The 24,685-nt window shown below is 44.2% G+C and overlaps 2 protein-coding genes across 2 annotated transcripts in view; one reads left to right on the top strand and one right to left on the bottom strand.

The window, feature by feature from the left end:
- Positions 1–2,047, bottom strand: part of NIN (ninein) — a 112,334-nt gene extending 110,287 nt beyond the window's left edge. Inside the window, exon 1 of the mRNA XM_077267373.1 lies at positions 1,971–2,047. The gene's annotated coding sequence lies outside the window, so the exon portion shown is untranslated. The remainder of the gene's footprint in view (positions 1–1,970) is intronic.
- ABHD12B (abhydrolase domain containing 12B) overlaps positions 1–24,685 on the top strand; it is a 46,036-nt gene that overhangs the window by 3,526 nt on the left and 17,825 nt on the right. Inside the window, exon 2 of the mRNA XM_077267375.1 lies at positions 22,663–22,943. Coding sequence (XP_077123490.1) covers positions 22,843–22,943 — 101 coding nt within the window. The 5' untranslated portion in view covers positions 22,663–22,842. The remainder of the gene's footprint in view (positions 1–22,662; positions 22,944–24,685) is intronic.

The raw sequence follows: 24,685 nt of genomic DNA on the forward strand, positions 1-24,685 counted from the left end.
TGGGCCCCATAACCAAGTCCACAAAGTTTTTTTGATTTTTTTTTGGCCAAATCCAACCCTGGTCATAAAAAGAGGTGGAGAAAAAAAAAGTGAGTGCTTCGCCATAGAGAGAACGCAATGCATAGTCGTGCTCACTGCCTATGCGGCCAGACTGTTTAGTGCCCATCTGTCCCTATATTGGGCATGCAATGGTTAACACCAGCTGTACAGCGGCCCCTCGTCTGCCCGCTGGAGACAAATCACAGCAGCTAAAGCGAGGAAACAATAGGTGGCGGGAAACAAATCCTGTGAGTCTTCTCCATGTGACTCATTTATATGCAATTTATTAGATTTCTCATATTTTGGGATTCTTTTTCTGCTGAAACCCATCAGCAAAAATTCATCTACTTCACATGTCCTGGTGTGTGATGCTCCACTCACATCAATACTCTGAACTCACACATCACTTTCATGGTATGTGTTACCTACGGATAGATCATGGACCCATTACAGTTTACCTATACGGGTGTACTTTTTTTTTATTTTTTTTATTTTGTGAATTGTCTGTAATCTACCCCCCCCCCCCTCCAAAAAAAAAAAAAAAGAAACAGATCTTTTCTACTAATGTGTTGCAGATGAAACTCTCCGATACAAACTGGTCCTTGTGCTGTTTTCCTGTTTAGAGAGTAGGAAAAACTAAGGACTTTTTTTTCCCTTCATATGTGAACAACAGATGCTACAAGGATTTTAAAACCTGACATACGGACCAAAAATGGGTTCAGAACACTGAAGAAGAAAAAAAGTTTTAATAAAGCAATCTAAAGTGTGAAACCGGCCTTGTTAAGTGATTATTAGTGGCATCAAAGAAAATATAATCTGCTTTATCAGCAGCTGCCTGACATTGAGAGCTGGAATTCAGCTCATTGTTTGGTTGAAAGAAGTTTGTGGACTGCGGTTGTTGTCACTCATGAGACCACACTTAAAGGGTTTGTTTATAGGTACAAAGTTTCCTCTCTGGATGCACAGCAAATCTTTTCCAAAATGCATGAGCACATCTGTAGGTGTCACATGGAGATTTTGATGGTGATTAGCAGAAGATTTCATCTTTTCTATTGCAATGGGTGAAATCCACAGGAAAACTCGGTAGCATAAAGCTGTCAAAGTCCATCTGCAGCAAGTGGAGGTTGCCTTGTGGTCAGCGTATGGCTAGTACATGACAGATATGTGTCTGCTGAGGGTTCATTAATATTTTTATACAAAAACATGGGCATTGTATGACCGTACCCATGAAGAAACACTGTTACTGAGTGATTAACATTGGCATCAGTGCATCAGTTTATCCCTCAAAAATATTTTTTACTTTTGCAGCAGCTTCCAGGCATTGAGCGATGAATTCCAGTCCCCTGATTAGTAATGGGGACATTTGTACTTTCACTGGATAATCCCAGCGCTATAGGACAGCTTGTGATGCCACCACGATGATGAATCATCCAGGAGACTCTGAGCCCATTATTACAGAGACATATGGATGCCCAAGAACAATAAGGAAGGAGGGGCTGTGATAACAGCGCAGCTCTGAGCTTCATGTCTACAAGACACTTGTACGTCTATTGATGTACAACATATGGCCACTTCTGGGGTATTGGCATAGGCAGAACAGGGGAATGGCATTGCAGCACCAAGGAATGGAAGGTGTTGTGTCTCATTGTATAGGAAGCCATGCTGCCTGCTAGCTCAGCGCACATTTCCAAATTACATGGAGTCATATATTGCACTATTAAAAAATGCTTACCAATATCTACCTACTGCTCTACCTCAAATTATGGACAACAGGTGAAGTAGAGGAGAGAAACTGCAGAGAAGGAAATGGTGAAACTGGAAGCCCCTGAACCCAATGCAAAACGTGAAGCAAACACCACAAATGGCACTGTTAACACTTGATGTTGCAGAGGGGTCTTTGAGCCTTTCTAGGCATCAGGATCTAGGTATACCTGCAGATGCTGCACCCCTGGATATTGTGACCAGAGGTGTAATCAAAGTCCTGAGCCACTATGCAAAACCTATACCAGGTCCACCTCCATACATGCCAACTGCCCCGAATTTGCCAGGACTGTCCGATTCTTCAGAAACCGTTCCAACAAATGTTCCATGTCCCAGGATGAATAGGAACATGGTTTACATCAGTGTTTCCCAAACTCCAGTCCTCACAGACCCCACAGGTCATGTTTTCATGATTTCCATAGTGTTGCACAGGTGAGAGAATTCCTGAGGGCTTGATGAAACTTCCACCACCTGTGCAATACTAAGGAAATCCTGGGAACATGACCCGTGGGGTCCGTAAGGACTGGAGTTTGGGAAACACTGGTTTACACTATGTATGATTCTGCTGGAATTGGGGGTAGGCCCGGGTGGGACTACAGTGTACCTGAATTGCCCATGCCAATTAAATCGCCATTTACATGTGACTTCTATGTTGCAGAGGAGCCTCAAGGACCTAGGTTTGGATACAACCGCTCTGTAATCGGCATCAATGCCGCTACCTGTAGTCTGCATTGCAATGATATAGACCAGTGTTCCCCAACTCCGGTCCTCAAGAGCCAAGTCATGTTTTCAGGATTTCCTTAATATTTCACAGGTGATGGAATTATTGCCTGTGCTGGTTCTGCAATTTTCACCTGGGCAATACTAAGGAAATCCTGAAAACACGACCTGTTGGTGGCTCTTGAGGACCGGAGTTGGGGAACACTGCTATATACACTCAAGCATGTGCCCTTATATGAGGGTAAAATGCAGAGTCAAATTTAGTTGGCAGAAGCATAACGCTGCATTCAAACGATCGTGTGTTTTGGTTTTTTTTTTTGCGTTAGTTTCTCTAACTTTTTCATCATGGATCCAATTTTCACCCGTTTTTGGACCTTGGGTCCGTTGTTACCATCAGTGTTTCATCCATGTTCTTTTACGCAAATCTGATGAAACACTAAGGTTCTCCTGCCCATTAGGGTATGTTCCCACAACGTCTGTTTCAGGGCTGTCCCACACGTCCAGATAATTCCGGTACCGGAATAAATCGGTACCGGAGTTATCCGTGTCCGTGTGCCTGGGAACTCACGGAGGCCATACGTGCGGCACACGTGTGCCGCCCGTATGGCGAGTGGGTACCACACAGAGCGTGTGGTACCCACTCTGCATGGTGCTGAAGCTGCGATTCATATCATCCCTGCAGCAACGTTTGCTGTAGAGAAAATATGAAGAATAGTGTTTAAAATAAAGATCCATGTGTCCGCCGTCCGCCGACCCATTGACTCTATTGGGTCCGTGTAAAACGTGCGCTCCCACGAACACTGACATGTCTCCGTGTTTGGCACACGGAGACACGGTCAGCAAAAAATCAATGACATCTGCACAGATGCATTGATTTTTATGGGTCTACGTGTGTCAGTGTCTCCGGTACGTGAGGAAACTGTCACCTCACGTACCGGAGCCACTGACGTGTGAAACCGGCCTTATGCAAATTCTGGAAAAAGCCCCCCATAAAGTGAGCTTGGTGCCCAGCAATATGAGATGACATTGTGCACATATTCCCTCTTATGTCACTTCTTTAAACTACTTCAGGGTTTGGAAATTGCCCCAACCTTTACATTTCACAGTATAGAGAAGGACGGAGGCGGCGCGGCCACTGCAAGAATGACAACAAACCCGACGGTGACACTGCATCAGGAAAATTACCGCCGGCATTTTCTTTAATCGTCTGGGAATACTTGGTGGTCTCACCGGCGTCTAACAGATGCCATGGGAGAACACGTACGTGAACAACAGGCATCTAAGGGCTGTCCCACACGTCCAGATAATTCCGGTACCGGAATAAATCGGTACCGGAGTTATCCGTGTCCGTGTGCCTGGGAACTCACGGAGGCCATACTTGCGGCACATGTGTGCCGCCCGTATGGCGAGTGGGTACCACACGGAGCGTGTGGTACCCACTCTGCATGGTGCTGAAGCTGCGATTCATATCCTCTCTGCAGTAGCGTTTGCTGCAGAGAAAATATGAAGAATAGTGTTTAAAATAAAGATCTATGTGTCCGCCGCCCCCCCACCCCCTGTGCGCCCCCCCCGCTGGTCAGAAAATACTTACCCGGGTCCCCCGTCGGCTGTCGCTCCTTCCTGGTCTGGCCGCGGCTTCTCCTGCATGCGGTCACGTGGGGCCGATCATTTACAGTCATGAATATGTGGTTCCACCTCCCATAGGGGCGGAGCCGACTATTCATGATTGTAAATGATCGGCCCCACGTGACCGCATACAGTAGGAGGCGCGGCCAGACCAGGAAGGAGCGAGGGAGTGGGTAAGTATTTTCTGACCAGCGGGGGGGCGCACAGGGGGTGGGGGGGCGGCGGACACATGGATCTTTATTTTTAACACTATTCTTCATATTTTCTCTATAGCAAACGCTGCTACAGGGAAGATATGAATACCGGCTTCAGCACCATGTGGGGGGGACAGCGCTTACTGTAGCGCTGTCTCCTGCACGCACACGGACCCCAGACGGAGAATGTCCGTGTGAGGTCCGTGTTTTACGCGGACCCATTGACTCTATTGGGTCCGTGTAAAACGTGCGCTCCCACGAACACTGACATGTCTCCGTGTTTGGCACACGGAGACACGGTCCGCAAAAAATCAATGACATCTGAACAGATGCATTGATTTTTATGTGTCTACGTGTGTCAGTGTCTCCGGTACGTGAGGAAACTGTCACCTCACGTACCGGAGCCACTGACGTGTGAAACCGGCCTTACAGGGCACACGGATGGCATACGGACAATTGTTAATTTATCTGGTAGCTCTAGGAGAAGCCATGGTGGCACATGTGACAGCTCAGGTCCAGCAGGTCAATTTATGTCATGCAAGGGTTTCAGTTGCACTTGGGTCCTTGTACCCGACAAAGCCCAAAAGGTCCATGTACCAGTTCTGTAACTGCCCTCTCCCCATGGGTTTCTGCTGTCAGTTGTGGATTTTTCCAACAAACTATCTGACAGACCGGACGCCGGCTAAAATCAAGGTCACTAGCAGATTATGAGCACATGATGTCTCCAGCATTCTCCTATCACATCATTACGTCTGGAATTATCCGGCCCTGCAAATCTGCCAACTCTCACCATGTCAGCCCTGCCGCTGACAAAAGCAGCTTTGTACATGGTGGACTTATCACAGAGAGTAGTGTAGGTCCTGTGCTCTGATAGATCAGGAAATCGCTTAGATATCAAGTTCGGTCACATGGGTAAAAAATGCTGAAAAATCTGCCACGTGCACATACAGTCATGGGAGGGCGCTCCTTCACTGGGGGGGGGGGCACAGACCATGTTTTCTCCCCCACACCTGTATCACTTACTAAAATCTCCAACAGATATTCGGGCGTCTTATGGCCCTCTTAGGCTATGTGCACACGTTGCGGATTCGTGTGCGGATTTTTCCGCACCGTATTTGAAAAATCTGCTGGTAACACGCACTGTGTTTTACCTGTGGATATATCCCGGATTTACCACGTTTTTTGTGTGGATTTCACCTGCGGTTTTACACCTGCGGATTCCTATTGAGGAGCAGGTGTAAACCGCTGCGGAATCCGCACAAAGAATTGACATGCTGCAGAAAATACAACGCAGTGTTTCCGTGCGGTATTTTCCGCAATATGCGCACTGCGGAATTGGTTTTCCATACGTTTCCAGTCAAATCCGCTGTGGATCCGCAGGCAAATCCGCAACGTGTGCACATAGCCTAAGCCCTCCCATTGATTTGATTTGTAAAGTATGGAGCGGCATCCTAGCGGAGAATGGACGTTACTTATTTTAACCATTTTTTGTAAAAGTCTGAAGCATTTAAAAGATACTAAAAAACAGAACTTTCGAAGAGTGAGCAGTAATGAATAGACAGATTATTTTGACTGTTTTTTTAACGCCTTTTTGTAGTGGAGCAGAAAAATGCCTGAAAGAAACCGTAGTGTGATCATAGCCTTTGAATGTGTGCACACAGAGGTTTTGGGGGGGTTTTATACAATGGTCAAAAACTACAACTTTTCTAGTGTGAAAAGCTTCAGAAAACGCTCCTCCTTTTTGGAGTTTTTCATTTCTTGAAACTTTTTTTTTTGCAGGCTTTTGATTGGACAACACCTAGTTTGGGGCGGAAGCCTGATAGAAGGGACATGAATTTATTTTTATTTTTTCCAACAGGTGTTTTTCAAAACCTAAGGCTAAGTTCGCACTAGGCATTTTTTTAATGCGTTTTTTAATGCAAATTTTCAGCTGCGTTTTACGGTTCCAGCAAAGCCTAAAGGTACCGTCACACTCAGCAACTTTGCAAAGAGAACGACAACAATCCGTGACGTTGCAGCGTCCTGGATAGCGATCTCGTTGTGTTTGACACGCAGCAGCGATCTGGATCCCGCTGTGATATCGCTGGTCGGAGCTAGAAGTCCAGAACTTTATTTCGTCGCCAGGTCGGCGTGTATCGTCATGTTTGACATCAAAAGCAACGACGCCAGCAACGAGCATAGGGGGCGTCGCAGCGTCTCCTTCTAGCCAGTCGGTACACTCTGGCTGTTTGACATGGAGCTAACAACCAGCGAGAGCGAGAAGTGAGTCGCCGTTACGTCACTGGATCGCTCCTGCATCGTTCTGGAGTTGCTGTGTTTGACGTCTCTACAGCGACCTAAACAGCGACGCTGCAGAGATCTAGTTTAGGTCGGCTCGTTGTCTATATCGCCGCAGCGTCGCTGAGTGTGATGGTACCTTAAGAGATTTCAGAAATCTCCTGCACAGACATTGGTTTTTCTGTAATCAGTATTTCGTGCTTTCTAATTTTTTTGCACAATGGAGCATGTAATTCTTTCAGCGTTTTTCACCCATTGAAATGAATGGGTGATGAAAAAACACAAGCATCAGATTTTGCTGCGTTTTTTTGTGCCAAAACCTGATTTTTATTGACTGACTTTTTTTCAACGCTAAACTTTATCAGCATGCACACTGGGCAAATCTACCATGTCAAAAACCGCAGCAACAAAAAAAAAACGTAAGAAAAAGTTGTGTTTTTTTTCTGCAGTTTCTTTCCTGCCAAGAGATCAGGTTTTGCTGCAGAATGAAAAACGCCTAGTGTGAACTTACCCATAAGCAGAAAAAAATGCTTAAATGACTGAACATGTGAACAGCAAAGTGGCTTTAGAGTAGAAATGAAGCGTCTTATGAGCGTTTTTTAGCAATTCTTTTTTCCAGGCATTTGTGGAATAGACCCGCTCTGAAGGCCTCCTGAAATAAGTGTGTGTGTGCATATCGCCTTAGGCTGTATAACACGGCTCCTGAGCCCGCGCCATACATGCAGGGGGCATATCCGCCATACATATAGTGTACAGTGCATGTTGCACCTGGGCAGAGTTGGGGGGACCCCAGACACTGGCCCACTCTATGCCCCCACGCTCGGCCACCAGAGCCCAGATGTGTCTGCAACTTCTGCATCCGCTAATAGGAACATCCATCTTCCATTAAACTGCTGCTGATGTAACAAGCCCGGAGAACATGGAGGACGGACGTATCCGCTGCCTAATCCTCTGTATTACCGCGGAACAAAACCTCATTGTAATTCACTAAGAAGCAGAGAAAAGATCAGTCTGCGGCACAGGACTTATACTGGAGAATAATCCTGTTACACGTCCCTCTAATGCAGATATTTATTCTGATGGACACTCATCCTAAAATTGTATCCTCGCTGAATGGGGAGAACTATAGGCGGCTGCAAAACCCGATTAACAGCTGTCTGCTCATAGTCTAACCTCGTATGAACCAGCGGTTTTACTCCAAGCCCCCCTCCCCCCAACTGCTGCCGAGACTGTAGAGAATTGGTCTGCAATCTCCCATCATTCCTATACAACTGGACGCTTCCTGGGTGTTGTCCTACCCCTTACTATCGAAGATTGCATAGGCTATTGGGTTGTGTAGGTTCACACAATTTGGTGCAGATGTCACCTATGGATGGACCCCTACTGTGCAATACCTGGCATGAAACCCAGAGGGCAGCACTAGATGGAGACGTAGTGGCGGGTACTTTGGAATGAAATCAATAGCACCAATACTGATAGAAATCACACCCAACCTGGATTCCTGAATGCCACATCTGTCTAGTTGGCAGATTTGAAGGGATTGGCCAGGACTTTGGTTAATATCAATGCATTGATTTGTGGCCGTTCTCAGTACTACAGCTCAGCACCGTGTAATAATAATACATAAAGCTGCATTCTGTAGCACTATAGCATGCAAACATGAAATATCTGAAATATGAATTGCATTACTGCTCTAGAAAAACAGAAAAAATTAGAATTCTTTGTGCATAAATTGGCCAATACATGTATGCCCAGCAGCCGCAACAAGGCGATCCTAGTTGCTGGGAACCTAACCAAATATGATATGGACTGACAGTCTACAATTATGTGGGCAGATAAGAACATAAGACAAGGGAACAAAGAAAAAGTGTCTTTGGGTAATAAGCAAGTAAAATGCTACCAATATTGTACATAGTAGAACCCAAGGGACTGGACTGTGTTTGCTAAAGGGACAGTTGGTGAAAATACATGGGGAAGAAAGAAAGGAAAAAACAATAATGAGTAAAGAGATGTTTTATTAGGATCAGGTGATATTGAGATAGCAGAACAATGATGGAACAATAAAAATCAATATAAAAATGTAAAAACAGGAATTCACACCCAGAAGAAATATGGACAATTGTCCTAAAATAGAGAAACAACAGGCTCCTGCTGTGATTAAAACCGGTCTCTCTCTCTCGCTGTTCTGCATAGGCTTGAACCCCCTCAGTCAGATAATTACAGAGTCTGGATATGGATACAAGTGCAAGAGTGGAAGCACCATCAGCCACCTCCTCTACTTGGATGATATTCAAGCTGTTTGCGAAAAACGAATGAGACATCAATTCACTGATCCACCTGACAAGGATCTACAGCAAAGACATCGGGATGTTCTTCGGACTGGAGAAGCGCGGCCGGTTGGTAATAAAGAGAGGCAAGGTAGTCAAGACTGATGGAGTGGAATTGCTAGCAGGTCCTGAAGAGCCAGCTCAATGGGAAGAATAAAATCCGCACCATCAATACATATGCCCTGCCAGTTATCAGACACCCTGCTGGCATAGTATGCTGGCCAAAAGAGATGGAAGCTGCAGGTGTGAAGACATAAAAGCTCCACATTATATGGAGGTAACACTCAAAGATTGTATACCAACAGAAAGGAGGGTGGTCGAGGCCTGATAAACATCCAAGCCACCATCACAGATGAAACAAGGAGTATCCAGGAATACATCAGGAAAATGGCACCAAAAGATGAGATGCTAATATAAAGCCTAAGGCAGCAACAACAGATCTGGAAGGAAGAACAGGAACATGAAGCACCATGGCAAGACAAGCCGCTGCATGGGATGTACCATCGACCGATAATGGAGGTGGCTGACATGGAGAAATCCTACCAATGGCCGGAGAAAGCGGGATTCCGAGACAGCACAGAAGCACTAATCATAGCGGCACAAGAGCAAGCACTAAGTACCAGATCCATAGAAGCAGGAATCTACCACACAAGACAAGACCCAAGGTGCAGACTATGCAAAGAAACCCCAGAAACAAACCATCCAACACATAGTGGCAGGATGCAAAATGCAAGCAGGAATAGCGTATACCGAAGGCCACAACCAAGTAGCGGGAATTGTACAACCCCTGGCAAAATTATGGAATCACCGGCCTTGGAGGATGTTCATACAGTTGTTTAATTTTGTAGGAAAAAAGCAGATCACAGACATGGCACAAAACTAAAGTAATTTCAAATGGCAACTTTCTGGCTTTAAGAAACACTAAAAGAAATCAAGAACAAAAAATGTGGTAGTCAGTAATGGTTACTTTTTTAACCAAACATAGGGAAAAAATTATGGACTCACTCAATTATTTTTATGTGGGAAAAAATTATGGAATCATGAAAAACAAACAAACAAAAAACACTCCAAAACATCACTAGTATTTTGTTGCACCACCTCTGGCTTTTATAACAGCTTGCAGTCTCTGAGGCATGGACTTAATGAGTGTCAAACAGTACTCTTCATCAATCTGGCTCCAACTTTCTCTGATTGCTGTTGCCAGATCAGCTTTGCAGGTTGGAGTCTTGTCATGGACCATTTTCTTCAACTTCCACCAAAGATTTTCAATTGGATTGAGATCCGGACTATTTTCAGGCCATGACATTGACCTTATGTGTGTTTTTTCAAGAAATGTTTTCACAGTTTTTGCTCTATGGCAGGATGCATTATCATCTTGAAAAATGATTTTATCATCCCCAAACATCCTTTCAATTGATGGGATAAGAAAAGTGTCCAAAATCTCAACATAAACTTTTGCATTTATTGAAGATGTAATGATAGACATCTCCCCAGTGCCTTTACCTGACATGCAGCCCCATATCATCAATTACTGTGGAAATTTGCATGTTCTCTTCAGGCAGTCATCTTTATAAATCTCATTGGAACGGCACCAAACAAAAGTTCCTGCATCATCACCTTTCCCAATGCAGATTCACCATTCATCCCTGAATATGACTTTCATCCAGTCATCTACCGTCCACAATTGCTTTTCCTTAGCCCATTGTAACCTTGTTTTTTTCTGTTTAGGTGTTAATGATGGCTTTTGTTTAGCTTTTCTGTATGTAAATTCCATTTCCTTTAGGCGGTTTCTTACAGTTTGGTCACAGACGTTGACTTCACTTCTTCACTTTCCAGCCATTCGTTCCTCATTTGTTTTGTTGTGCATTTCCTGTTTTGGAGACATATTGCTTTTAAGTTTCCGGTCTTGACGCTTTGATGTCTTTCTTGGTCTACCAGTATGTTTGCCTTTAACAACCTTCTCATGTTGTTTGTATTTGGTCCAGATTTTAGACACAGCTGACTGTGAACAACCAACATCTTTTGCACCATTGCGTGATGATTTACCCTCTTCTAAGAGTTTGATAATCCTCTCCTTTGTTTCAATTGACATCTCTGGTGCTGGAGCCATGATTCACGCCAGTCCACTTAGTGTAACAGCTCTCCAAGGTGTGATCACTCCTTTTTAGATGCAGACTAATGAGCAGATCTAATTTGATGCAGGTGTTATTTTTGGGAATTAAAATTTAGAGGGTGATTCCATAATTTTTTCCCACATATTTGAGTGAGTCCATAATTTTTTTTCCTCTGCTTGTTCTAAAAAAGTAACCATTACTGACTACAACATTTTTTCTTCTTGATTTCTTTTAGTGTTTCTTAAAGCCAGAAAGCTGTCATTTGAAATGACTGTAGTTTTGTGCCATGTCTGTGATCTGCTAATCTGGGCTAAGTCCAGGTGGCAGATCCCAGAAAAAGTGTTGGAGAATGAAAGGGATAAAATCCTCTGGGACTTCAAGATCCAGATGGATAAGCAGGTGTAGGTTAACCAACCAGACATTGTGATAGTAGACAAGGATCAGAAGGCAGCAATGATATTAGATGCGGCAGTGCCAAGTGACCGCAACATCAGAAAGAAGGAATATGAGAAGCTGGAGAAATACCAGGGCCTCAAAGGAGAACTGGAGAAGATGTAGAAGGCGAAGGCAACAGTGATTCCAGTGGTGCTAGAGGTACGTGGAGCAGTGACCCCTAAGTTGGAAGAATGGCTACAACAGATCCCAGGAGCAACAATATATATATATATATATATATAATGTATATGTATGTATACATGTTCCAAATTATTATGCAAACTGGATTTAAGTGTCATAAAGATTTGTTTTGTTTTTCAAATAAACTCGTGGATGGCATTGTGTCTCAATGGATCACTGAAATCAATCTTAAACACATATGATAATTAGTTTTCCAGGTGATTCTAATTGAAGGAAAGCTACTTAAATATGATGTTCCGCATTATTAAGCAGGCCTCAGGTTTCAAGCAATATGGGAAATAAAAAGGATCTCTCTGCTGCAGAAAAGCATGAAATAGTGCAATGCCTTGGACAAGGTATGAAAACATTACATATTTCACGAAAACGTAAGAGTGATCATCATACTGTGAAGAGATTTGTGACTGAAACAGAGCACAGAGTTCATGCAGATAAAGGCATAGTGAGGAAGGTTTCTGCCAGACAAATTAATTGGATTAAGAGAGCAGCTGCCAAAATACCATTACAAAGCAGCAAACAGATATTTGAAGCTGCTGGTGCCTCTGGAGTCCCTCGAACCTCAAGGTGTAGGATCCTTCAAAGGCTTGCTGTGGTGCATAAACTTACTATTCGGCAACCCCTAAACAGTGTTCACAAGCAGAAACGGTTGCAGTGGGCCCAGGCATACATGAAGAATAATTTTCAAACAGTCTTGTTTACTGATGAGTGTCGAGCAACCCTGGATGGTCCAGATGGATGGAGTAGTGGATGGTTGGTGGATGGCCACCATGTCCCAACAAGGCTGCGACGTCAGCAAGGAGGTGGAGGAGTCATGTTTTAAGCCGGAATCATGGAGAAACAGCTGGTAGGGCCCTTTAAGGTTCCTGAAGGTGTGAAAATTACCTCTACAAAGTATATAGAGTTTCTGACTGACAACTTTCTTCCATGGTATAAAAAGCAGAAACGTGCCTTCAGGAGCAAAATCATCTTCATGCATGACAATACACCATCTCATGCTGCAAAGAATACCTCTTAGTCATTGGCTGCTATGGGCATAAAAGGAGATAAACTCATGGTGTGGCCACCATCTTCCCCTGACCTCAACCCTATAGAGAACCCTTGGAGTATCATCAAGCAAAAGATCTAGGAGTGTGGGAGGCAGTTCACATCAAAAAAGCAGCTCTGGGAGGCTATTCTGACTTCATGCAAAGAAATACAAGCAGAAACTCTCCAAAAACTCACAAGGTCAATGGATGCAAGAATTGTGAAGGTGATATCAAAGAAGGGTCCTATGTTACCATGTAACTTGGCCCGTTAGGATGTTTTGGAGTTAAATAGCTTTTTTGTTCAGTGAATGTGACCTCCTAATGCTGCAAATTCCACAAATGAGCATTTTCAGTTCTTTAACCCCTTCCCGACATGCGCCGTACTAGTTCTGCGCTGTCGGCACTGCATTAGTGCCAGCCGCAGTACTAGTACGGCGCCCCGATCACCGCGGTCTCACGCTGAGCGCCGCGGTGATCGGGTGCGGGTGTCAGCTGTATATGACAGCTGACACCCCGCAGCAATGCCCACGATCGGCGCTATCGCCGATCGCGGGCATTTAACCCCTCTGATGCCGCTGTCAATAGTGACAGCGGCATAGAGGGGGATCGCGCAGGGACGGGGGCTCCCTGCGCTCTCCCACCGGAGCAGCGCGATGAGATCGCGCTGCTCCGGTGACCTGGAAGGAGTCCCCGGATCCAAGATGGCCGCGGGACTCCTTCCGGGTCATGAGATGAGAATTCCTCATAGCACGCGCCGGCAAGCCTCTGCAATGTGCCTGTCAGATCGATGATCTGACAGAGTGCTGTGCACACTGTCAGATCACCGATCTGTGATGTCCCCCCCTGGGACAAAGTAAAAAAGTAAAAAAAAAAATTTCCACATGTGTAAAAAAAAAAAAAAGAAAAAAAGAATTCCTAAATAAAGAAAAAAAAAAAATATTCCCATGAATACATTTCTTTATCTAAATTAAAAAAAAATCACACAATTAGGGTATGTTTCCACGGTCAGGAAACGCTGCTTGTTTGACGTTTGACGCAGCGTCCAGATGTTCCAGCATAGTGGAGACGGGATTTCATAAAATCCCCTCAACTATGCGTGGAAACCCGCACGCGGCGGGCCTGCGACTCCGGACATGCTGCGCGTCTTTTCAGATCGCAGCATGTCCGTACACCTTGCGGGGACGCAGCGTCCCCGCAAGGCATATCACAGGGCCCTATGGGAGAGAGCGATCATCCCGGATGTGAAGAGTTAACACATCCGGCATGATCGCGTCCCAGAAAGGGGGCGGGGCTTAGCGCCGAGCGGCTTCGCCGCTGCGGCGATACCGCCGGCCATCCTGAACGTGGAGACATAGCCTAAAAGTACACATATTTGGTATCGCCGCGTCCGTAACGACCCCACCTATAAAACTATATCGCTAGTTAACCCCTTCAGTGAACACCGTAAAAAAAAAAAAACGAGGCAAAAAACAACGCTTTATTCTCATACCGCCAAACAAAAAGTGGAATAACACGCGATCAAAAAGACGGATATAAATAACCATGATACCGCTGAAAACGTCATCTTGTCCCACAAAAAAAAAAGCTGCCATACAGCATCATCAGCAGAAAAATAAAAAAGTTATAGCTCTCAGAATAAAGCGATGCAAAAACAATAATTTTTTTTATATAAAATAGTTTTTATTGTGTAAAAGCGCCAAAACATAAAAAAATTACATAAATGAGGTATCGCTGTAATCGCACTGACCTGAAGAATAAAACTGCTTTATCCTTTTTACCAAACGCGGAACGGTATAAACGCCCCCCCTAAAAGAATTTCAGGAATTGCTGGTTTTTGTTCATTCCGCCTCCCAAAAATCGGAATAAAAAGCGATCAAAAAATGTCATGTGCCCAAAAATGGTACCAATAAAAACGGCAACTCGTCCCGCAAAAAACAAGATCTCACATGACTCTGTGGACCAAAATATGGAAAAATTATAGCTCTCAAAATGTGGTGATGCAAAAACTATTTTTTGCAATAAAAAGCGTCTTTTAGTGTGTGACGGCTGCCAACCATAAAAATCAGCTAAAAAACGCTATAAAAGTAAATCAAATCCCCCTTCATCACCCCCTTAGTTAGGGAAAAATAATAAAATTTTAAAAAATATATTTATTTCCATTTTCCTGTTAGGCTACTTTCATACTAGCGTCGGTACGGGGCTGTCGCGCTGCGTCGGCCCGACATACCGACGCATACTGTGCAAGCGCCGCACAACGGGGGCAGCGGATGCTGTTTTTCCACGCATCCGCTGCCCCATTGTGAGGTGCGGGGAGGTGGGGGCGGAGTTCCAGCCGCGCATGCGCGGTCGGAAATGGTGGACCGTCGGCACAAAAAAAGTTACATGTAACGTTTTTTGCTGCCGGCGGTCCGCCACAACACGACGCAATCGTCGCACGACGGTTGCGACGTGTGTCAATACGTCACAATGCGTCGCTAATGTTAGTCTATGGGGAAAAAACGCATCCTGCAGATGACTTTGCAGGATGCGTTTTTTCGCCAAAACTACGCATTGCGACGTATGCAAATAAACGCTAGTGTGAAAGTAGGGTTAGGGCTAGGGTTGGGGTTAGGGCTAGGGTTAGGGCTGGGGTTAGGGTTGGGGTTAGGGTTTCAGTTAGAATTGGGGAGTTTTCACTGTTTAGGCACATCAGGGGCTCTCCAAACGCGACATGGCGTCCGATCTCAATTCCAGCCAATTCTGCTTTGAAAAACTAAAACAGTGCTCCTTCCCTTCCGAGTTCTCCTGTGCGCCCAAACAGTGGTTCCCCCCAACATATGGGGTATCAGCGTTCTCAGGACAAGTTGGACAACAACTTTTGGGGTCCAATTTGTCCTGTTACCCTTGGGAAAATAAAAACGTGGGGGCTAAAATATCATTTTCGTGGAAAAAAAATTTTTTTTATTTTCGCGGCTCTGCGAGATAAACTGTAGTGAAACACTTGTTGGTTCAAAGTTCTCACAACACATCTAGATAGGTTCCCTGGGGGGGTCTAGTTTCCAATATGGGGTCACTTGTGGGGGGTTTCTACTGTTTGAGTACATCAGGGGCTTTGCAAATGCAACATGACGCCTGCAGACCAATCCATTTAAGTCTGCAATTCAAACGGCGCTCCTTCCCTTCCGAGCTCTGCCGTGCGCCCAAACAGTGGTTCCCCCCAATGTATGGGGTATCAGCGTACTCAGGACAAAATGGAAAATAACTTTTGTTGTCCAATTTCTCCTGTTACCCTTGGGAAAATAAAAACGTGGAGGCTAAAATATCATTTTTGTGGAAAAAAAAATATTTTTTATTTTCGCGGCTCTGCGTGATAAACTGTAGTGAAACACTAGTTGGTTCAAAGTTCTCACAACACATCTAGATAAGTTCCCTGGGGGGTCTAGTTTCCAATATGGGGTCACTTGTGGGGGGTTTCTACTGTTTAGGTACATCAGGGGCTCTGCAAATGCAACATGACACCTGCAGACCAATCCATCTAAGTCTGCATTTCAAACGGCGCTCCTTCCCTTCCGAGCTCTGCCGTGCGCCCAAACAGTGGTTCCGCCCAATGTATGGGGTATCAGCGTACTCAGGACAAATTGGACAATAACTTTTGTGGTCCAATTTCTCCTGTTACCCTTGGGAAAAAAAAATTGCGGGCTGAAACATCATTTTGTGGAAAGAAAAAATGATTTTTTAATTTTCACAGCGCTACATTCTAAACTTTAGTGAAACAATTGGGGGTTAAAAGTGCTCACCACACATCTAGATAAGTTCCTTAGGGGGTCTTCTTTCCAAAATGGTGTCACTTGTGGGGGTTTCCACTGTTTAGGCACGTCAGGGGCTCTCCAAACACGACATGGGTTCCGATCTCAATTCCAGCCAATTTTGCATTGAAAAGTCAAATGGCGCTCCTTCCCTTCTGAGCTCTGCCATGCGCCCAAACAGTGGTTTATCCCCATATATGAAATATCAGCATACTCAGGACAAATTGCACAACAAATTTTGCGGTCCAATTTATCCTGTTACCCTTGGGAAAATAAAAAATTTGGGGCAAAAAGATCATTTTTTGTGAAAATTAATATGATTTTTTTTTTACGGCTCTACATTATAAACTTCTGTGAAGCACTTGGAGGTTCAAAGTGCTCACCGCACATCTAGATTAGTTCCTTAGAGGGTCTACTTTCCAAAATGGTGTCACTTGTGGGGGTTTCCACTGTTTAGGCACATCAGGGGCACTCCAATTGCGACATGGGTTCCGATCTCAATTCCAGCAAATCTTGCATTGAAAAGTCAAATGGCGCTCCTTCCCTTCCGAGCTCTGCCATGTGCCCAATCAATGGTTTACCCCAACATGTGGGGTATCAGCGTACTCAGGACAAATTGTACAACGACTTTTTTGGTCCAATTTCTCCTGTTACCCTTGGTAAAATAAAACAAATTGGATCTGAAGTAAAAATTTTGTGAAAAAAAAGTTGAATGTTCAATTTTTTTTTTAACATTCCAAAAATTCCTGTGAAGCACCTGAAGGGTTAATAAACTTTTTGAATATGGTTTTGAGTACCTTGAGGGGTGCAGTTTTTAGAATGGTGTCACTTTTGGGCATTTTCTGTCATATAGACCCCTCAAAGTCACTTCAAGTGTGAGGTGGTCCGTAAAAAAAATGGTTTTGCAAATTTTGTTGCAAAAATGAGAAATCACTGGTCAACTTTTAACCCTTATAACTCCCTAACAAAAAAATTATGTTTCCAAAATTGTGCTGATGTAAAGCAGACATGTGGTAAATGTTGTTTATTAACTATATTATGAGATATAACTCTCTAATTTAAGGGCATAAAAACTAAAAGTTTGAAAATTGCAAAATTTTCATAATTTTCGACAAATTTTTTTTTTTTTCACAAATAAATGCAAGTCATATCGAAGAAGTTTTACCACTATCATGAAGTACAATATGTCACGAGAAAACAATGTCAGAATCACCAGGATCCGTTGAAGCGTTTTAGAGTTATGACCTCATAAAGTGACAGTGGTCAGAATTGTAAAAATTGGCCCTGTCACTTAGGTGAAAACAGGCTTTGGGGTGAAGGGGTTAAAACAGATCAAATGTTTAGAAATTCTACTGTGCCTAATAATTAGGACCAGTGCATTTTGAGTTTTTCTTCATTTTGGAGATTATACTGTTATCATTGGGAGGTTTCTTCAATAAAATTCGATGTATTCTCTAACGGGTGATGACTTTTATTAGACTGACTGTCAATTGCACTGACCATTTAGGAAAATCCGAGGAAAATATCATTTGCATAATAATTTGGAAGAGTGTGTGTGTGTGTGTGTGCGTGCGTGTGTGTGTTTTCATGACTTATATATTTTCCGGTGACTACCTCTTGAAGCTCATCAAGAGAATGCCAAGAGTGTGCAAGCAGTCATCAAAGCAAAAGGTGGCTACTTTGAAGAACCTAAAATATAAGAGATAATTTCAGTTGTTTCACACTTTTTTGTTAAGTATATAATTCCACGTGTTAATTCATAGTTTTGATGCCTTCAGTGTGAATGTACAATTTTCATAGTCATGAAAATACAGAAAAATATTTGAGGTGTGTCCAAACTTTTGGTCTGTACTGTATATATATATATATATAATATGGGTGCTCCATGTACAGCACCATGGAATCAATGGTGCTATATAAATAGTAATAATAATAATCTGTACAAACATGTTTTCTGTTTGGAAGTCTTTGATATTTTGATATTACAGCACCATGTAGTGGCCGTTCTCAATAGTACAGCTGAGGTCCATGCACTGTGTAGAGGCTGTCCTATATACTGCAGCTCAGCTCTGTGTGGCCATTCTCAGTACTGCAGCTCGGCTCCGTGCACAGTGTAGTGGCCATTCTCAGTACTGCAGCTCAGCTCTGTGCACAGTGTAGTGGCCGTTCTCAGTACTGCAGCTCAGCTCCGTGTACAGTGTAGTGGCCGTTCTCAGTACTGCAGCTCAGCTCCGTGTAATGTAGTGGCCATAGTGTTGAGCGATACCGTCCGATACTTGAAAGTATCGGCCGATACCAGCAAAGTATCGGATCCAATCCGATACCGATACCCGATACCAATACAAGTCAATGGGACTCAAGTATCGGACGGTATTCCTGATGGTTCCCAGGGTCTGAAGGAGAGGAAACTCTCCTTCAGGCCCTGGGATCCATATAAATGTGTAAAAGAAAGAACTAAAATAAAAAATATCGCTATACTCACCCTCCGACGCAGCCTGGACCTCAGCGAGGGAACCGGCAGCGTTGTTTGTTTAAAATTCGCGCTTTTACTTGGTTACGTGAAGTCCCAGCTTGTGATTGGTCAGGGCGGCCATGTTGCCGGGACGCGGACCAATCACAGCAAGCCGTGACGAAATTACGTCACGGCTTGCTGTGATTGGTCCGCGTCCCGGCAACATGGCCGCCATTAACCAATCACAAGCCGTGACGTCACGGGAGGCTGGACACGCGCGCTTTTTAAAATGGGCGCGTGTCCAGCCTCCCGTGACGTCCCGGCTTGTGATTGGTTGACCGCGGCGCAACCAATCACATTTAAAATGCGCGTGTGTCCAGCCTCCCGGCTTGTGATTGGTTGATCGCGGCGCAACCAATCACAAGCCGGGACGTCACGGGAGGCTGGACACGCGCCCATTTTAAAATGCGCGCGTGTCCAGCCTCCCGTGACGTCACGGCTTGTGATTGGTTGCGTCTCCCATGTGACTGCGACGCAACCAATCACAAAGCCGGGATGTAATTTTAAAATCCTTAAGGACCTGAAATTACGTCACGGCTTGCTGTGATTGGTTGCGTCCCGGTCACATGGGCGGCACGCAACCAATCACAAGCCGGGACTCACGTAAAGGAAAGAAAAGCGCGAATTTTAAACAAAGAACGCTGCCGCTTCCCTCGGTAAGGTGCAGGCTGCGTCGGAGAGGTGAGTATAGCAATATTTTTTATTTTAATTCTCTCTTTTACACATTTTTACATTAATGTTGTTTCGATACCGATACCCGATATCACAAAAATATCGGATCTCGGTATCGGAATTCCGATACAGCAAGTATCGGCCGATACCCGATACTTGCAGCATCGGAATGCTCAACACTAAGTGGCCATTCTCAGTACTGCAGCTCAGCTCCGTGTAGTGTAGTGGCCATTCTCAGTACTGCAGCTCAGCTCCGTGTACAGTGTAGTGGCCATTCTCAGTACTGCAGCTCAGCTCCGTGCACAGTGTAGTGGCCGTTCTCAGTACTGCAGCTCAGCTCCGTGTACAGTGTAGTGGCCATAGTCTGTACTGCAGCTCAGCTCCGTGCACAGTGTAGTGGCCGTTCTCAGTACTGCAGCTCAGCTCCGTGCACAGTGTAGTGGCCGTTCTCAGTACTGCAGCTCAGCTCAGCTCCGTGCAGTGTAGTGGCCATTCTCAGTACTGCAGCTCAGCTCCGTGTACAGTGTAGTGGCCATTCTCAGTACTGCAGCTCAGCTCTGTGCAGTGTAGTGGCCGTTCTCAGTACTGCAGCTCAGCTCCGTGTAGTGTAGTGGCCATTCTCAGTACTGCAGCTCAGCTCCGTGTAGTGTAGTGGCCATTCTCAGTACTGCAGCTCAGCTCAGTGCACAGTGTAGTGGCCATTCTCAGTACTGCAGCTCAGCTCCGTGTACAGTGTAGTGGCCGTTCTCAGTGCTGCAGCTCAGCTCCGTGCACAGTGTAGTGGCCATTCTCAGTACTGCAGCTCAGCTCCGTGCACAGTGTAGTGGCCATTCTCAGCGCTGCAGCTCAGCTCCGTGTACAGTGTAGTGGCCATTCTCAGTACTGCAGCTCAGCTCCGTGTACAGTGTAGTGGCCGTTCTCAGTACTGCAGCTCAGCTCCGTGTACAGTGTAGTGGCCGTTCTCAGTACTGCAGCTCAGCTCCGTGTACAGTGTAGTGGCCATTCTCAGTACTGCAGCTCAGCTCCGTGCACAGTGTAGTGGCCATTCTCAGTACTGCAGCTCAGCTCCGTGTACAGTGTAGTGGCCATTCTCAGTACTGCAGCTCAGCTCTATGCACAGTGTAGTGGCCGTTCTCAGTACTGCAGCTCAGCTCCGTGTAGTGTAGTGGCCTTTCTCAGTACTGCAGCTCAGCTCTATGCACAGTGTAGTGGCCGTTCTCAGTACTGCAGCTCAGCTCTGTGCACAGTGTAGTGGCCGTTCTCAGCGCTGCAGCTCAGCTCTATGCACAGTGTAGTGGCCATTCTCAGTGCTGCAGCTCAGCTCTGTGTACAGTGTAGTGGCCATTCTCAGTACTGCAGCTCAGCTCCGTGTACAGTGTAGTGGCCGTTCTCCGTACTGCAGCTCAGCTCCTATTGAAGTGAATGCAATCTGAGCTGCAGTACCAGGAGCAGCCACCACTACATGATACACCGAGCCAGGTACGGACTGGGGCTGAAATTCAGCCCTGGCATTTGAAATCACACAGGCCCATGCTGTCCTCGTCACCAAGCACCAGATGGGATATATTACTAATATTACCCTGGATAGAGGGAAAACAAGATTTACTACAAGACCAATATGTCTCATGATACCCGTGGCCTGCTGGGTAAGTAAAGGAGTCAGCGACTTTGTGCTCCGTCACAACTCTTAACAGTATGGGTGTCCTGATAACACAGATTTTGTTAACAATGCAGCAGCAAGGCAGCCCACAACCAGACAGGCCCTTCTGGCATTTGCCAGAATTGCCAAATGGCCAGTCCGGCCCTGCACCGAGCCATGCCTCTCTGGTTTCTGCTGAACAGTGGGGGTCTCGAATGCCAGACTAGGCCCCCACCAATTTAACAATGTCCTAGCCTATGGAAAGGTCATCAATTATACAAGTCTTGTACAATCTCTGAAATCATTCAGACCTCTGGGAGAGCTGGGTGATGGCCTTCTATAATGACGCCCATAGGCTCAGTTCACACCTGTCCGAAACCCAAATGGACCCCAGTACCTGTTATAAGTGGGAGCCATGACGCTCTTGTGAACAGAGCCAGCGTCTCTATCCTGTATTATGTTCATGTTTGATGGATAAAGGGGAATTCTAAGAATGTTTTACATTCCGCTCACAACTACTCCTCTCATCCTCCGGCGGACATCAGATTTAATCAAAGAAATGCCAGTATTCGGTTTCTATAGTAACGGTGTACTGGGGATTCTGAGCGCTGAAACATTTACACAACCTTGTCCATGTATTATATCTGTTTTCCTCTCCATTTGCAGTGCAGGTGAATGTAATATTTTGTTCTCTGTTGTCAGCCATATCAGGCCAGGAAGAGGCCGACGTAGGGGTGTCTGACAGGAACGGCAAAAAAACGACATGCAGTTATTAAAGGGGTCTCCCGTCTACAAAAATGATCACCCACCACCACATAGGCGATAATTGTTAGGTTGCTGGGGGTCACAATTTAAAAAAAATAAATAAAGTATCTCTTGTTATTTCTTGTAACATTATTATTAATCATCTTTTACACCATAAGATTTCTGCTTGCTGTTAGTGAACAGATTGCATCCCAGGGCTGAAAACCTGACCTTACCTGCGCAGTTTGTTACAGTGTATCAGTGCAGGCAAAAGCCTGGAGTCCTGGGTAGGAGAAGGATTTGTGCTGTGGATGTCATTGCCTTGACTGATGCTCTGTAATAAATTTCAGCATTGCAGAAGTAGGAAACGAGCTGTAGTATGTTTCCATTCACTGACAGTAAGCAGAGATTTTGAAAATGTTGAACAAATGAAATCTGCTACAATCAATATTTTATGTCTCCCTAAAGTTTCTCCACCCTGCCAGGTAAACCGTACATGTTTTTCTATTGCTATCTGATAATCCGGATTATTTGATAATCCAGAATTTTTAACACTGGAGAAGGAAGACCTTAAATTATGCAATTGCTTTCCAGGCGACTTCCTCATAGAGAAGCGTGAGCTCAGCAGAATATCCCGGCTGTTCGGTCCTTGTAAGATCTAATTCTGAAAACCATAAATGCAGAGGAAGTGAAGTGTTCTGGTCTCCTTTGACCTAGTGACTATTTGCTCATCGGTCCCCTGACACAAAGAAATCCCAGACCGACCAAAGAAGAATGAAAAGAAGAGACGCGGCCCAAAAAGGGGGCTCCGGACCCCAAGTGAAGGCTGAAAGCCCCAAAATGTCTAAGCCTCACAGCAGAACTCCTAAGCCCCGGTGAGTGACTTTTCCTATCCTTATTCATGTGCATGTAATCATTATCAGCCTTGTACTTTGTTCTGGGCAATGATCTGTGCTGTCTGCATGAGAGACACAGAAAAAAGCAAAAATCAGCGGTGGGGACACAGGGTATTGTCAACTTAGGGGACTAATGAGACGACACACATAGAAGAACGCATGTATAATATACAGTCAGTGCCCTTGGTGTTATTATATAATGCATGGATAATGTCACCATGTATGTAGAATAAACTGCCATACTGCACACATCAATAATGTCACCATGTAGTGCTCACAAATAACATTGCTATACAGTATACCTAATTAATGGCACCATAAAGTGCTATACAGTATACCTAATGTCACCATACAGTGCTAATAACATTGCTATACAGTATACCTAATTAATGTCACCATACAGTGCTAATAAATAATAGTGCTATACAGTATACCTAATTAATGTCACCATACAGTGCTATACAGTATACCTAATTAATGTCACCATACAGTGCTATACAGTATACCTAATTAATGTCACCATACAGTGCTATACAGTATACCTAATTAATGTCACCATACAGTGCTAATAACATTGCTATACAGTATACATTAATGTCACCATACAGTGCTAATAAATAACAGTGCTATACAGTATACCTAATTAATGTCACCATACAGTGCTATACAGTATACCTAATTAATGTCACCATACAGTGCTATACAGTATACCTAATTAATGTCACCATACAGTGCTAATAACATTGCTATACAGTATACATAATGTCACCATACAGTGCTAATAAATAACAGTGCTATACAGTATACCTAATTAATGTCACCATACAGTGCTATACAGTATACCTAATTAATGTCACCATACAGTGCTATACAGTATACCTAATTAATGTCACCATACAGTGCTAATAACATTGCTATACAGTATACATAATTAATGTCACTATACAGTGCTAATAACAGTGCTATACAGTATACCTAATTAATGTCACCATACAGTGCTATACAGTATACCTAATTAATGTCACCATACAGTGCTAATAACAGTGCTATACAGTATACCTAATTAATGTCACCATACAGTGCTATACAGTATACCTAATTAATGTCACCATACAGTGCTAATAAAAAAAGTGCTATACAGTATACCTAATTAATGTCACCATACAGTGTTAATAACAGTGCTATACAGTATACCTAATTAATGTCACCAAACAGTGCTAATAAATAACAGTGCTGTACAGTATACCTAATTTATGTCACTGTACAGGGCTATTAAATAACAGTGCTATACCGTATACCTAATTAATGTCCCCATACAGTTAATAAATAACAGTGCTATACAACATACCTAATTAATACCACCATATACAGTGCTCATAAATTACACTGTCATAATATCATCATAGTGTGCATAGATTATACTGCCATTATGTACACAACTTAGGCCTCCATACAAATATCACTGCCATACAGTACTCTTAACTAATGCCATCATATAGTACTTATAAATAACTCTGCCATACAGTACTAATGCCAAACAGTACTAATTACATTAATATACTGTAAAATGTCACTATAAAGTGTACATACTATAGATTTAACTGCCATACTGTACATATCAGTAATGCCACCATACAGTGTTTATAGATAACCTTTCCTTCCTGTATGCATTACTAATGCCACTATACAGTGCTCATAAATGACATTGCCATAATGTACAA

Source organism: Ranitomeya variabilis, chromosome 1, assembly GCF_051348905.1.
Source record: "Ranitomeya variabilis isolate aRanVar5 chromosome 1, aRanVar5.hap1, whole genome shotgun sequence".
In the NCBI taxonomy this organism is placed as follows: Eukaryota; Metazoa; Chordata; class Amphibia; order Anura; family Dendrobatidae; genus Ranitomeya; species Ranitomeya variabilis.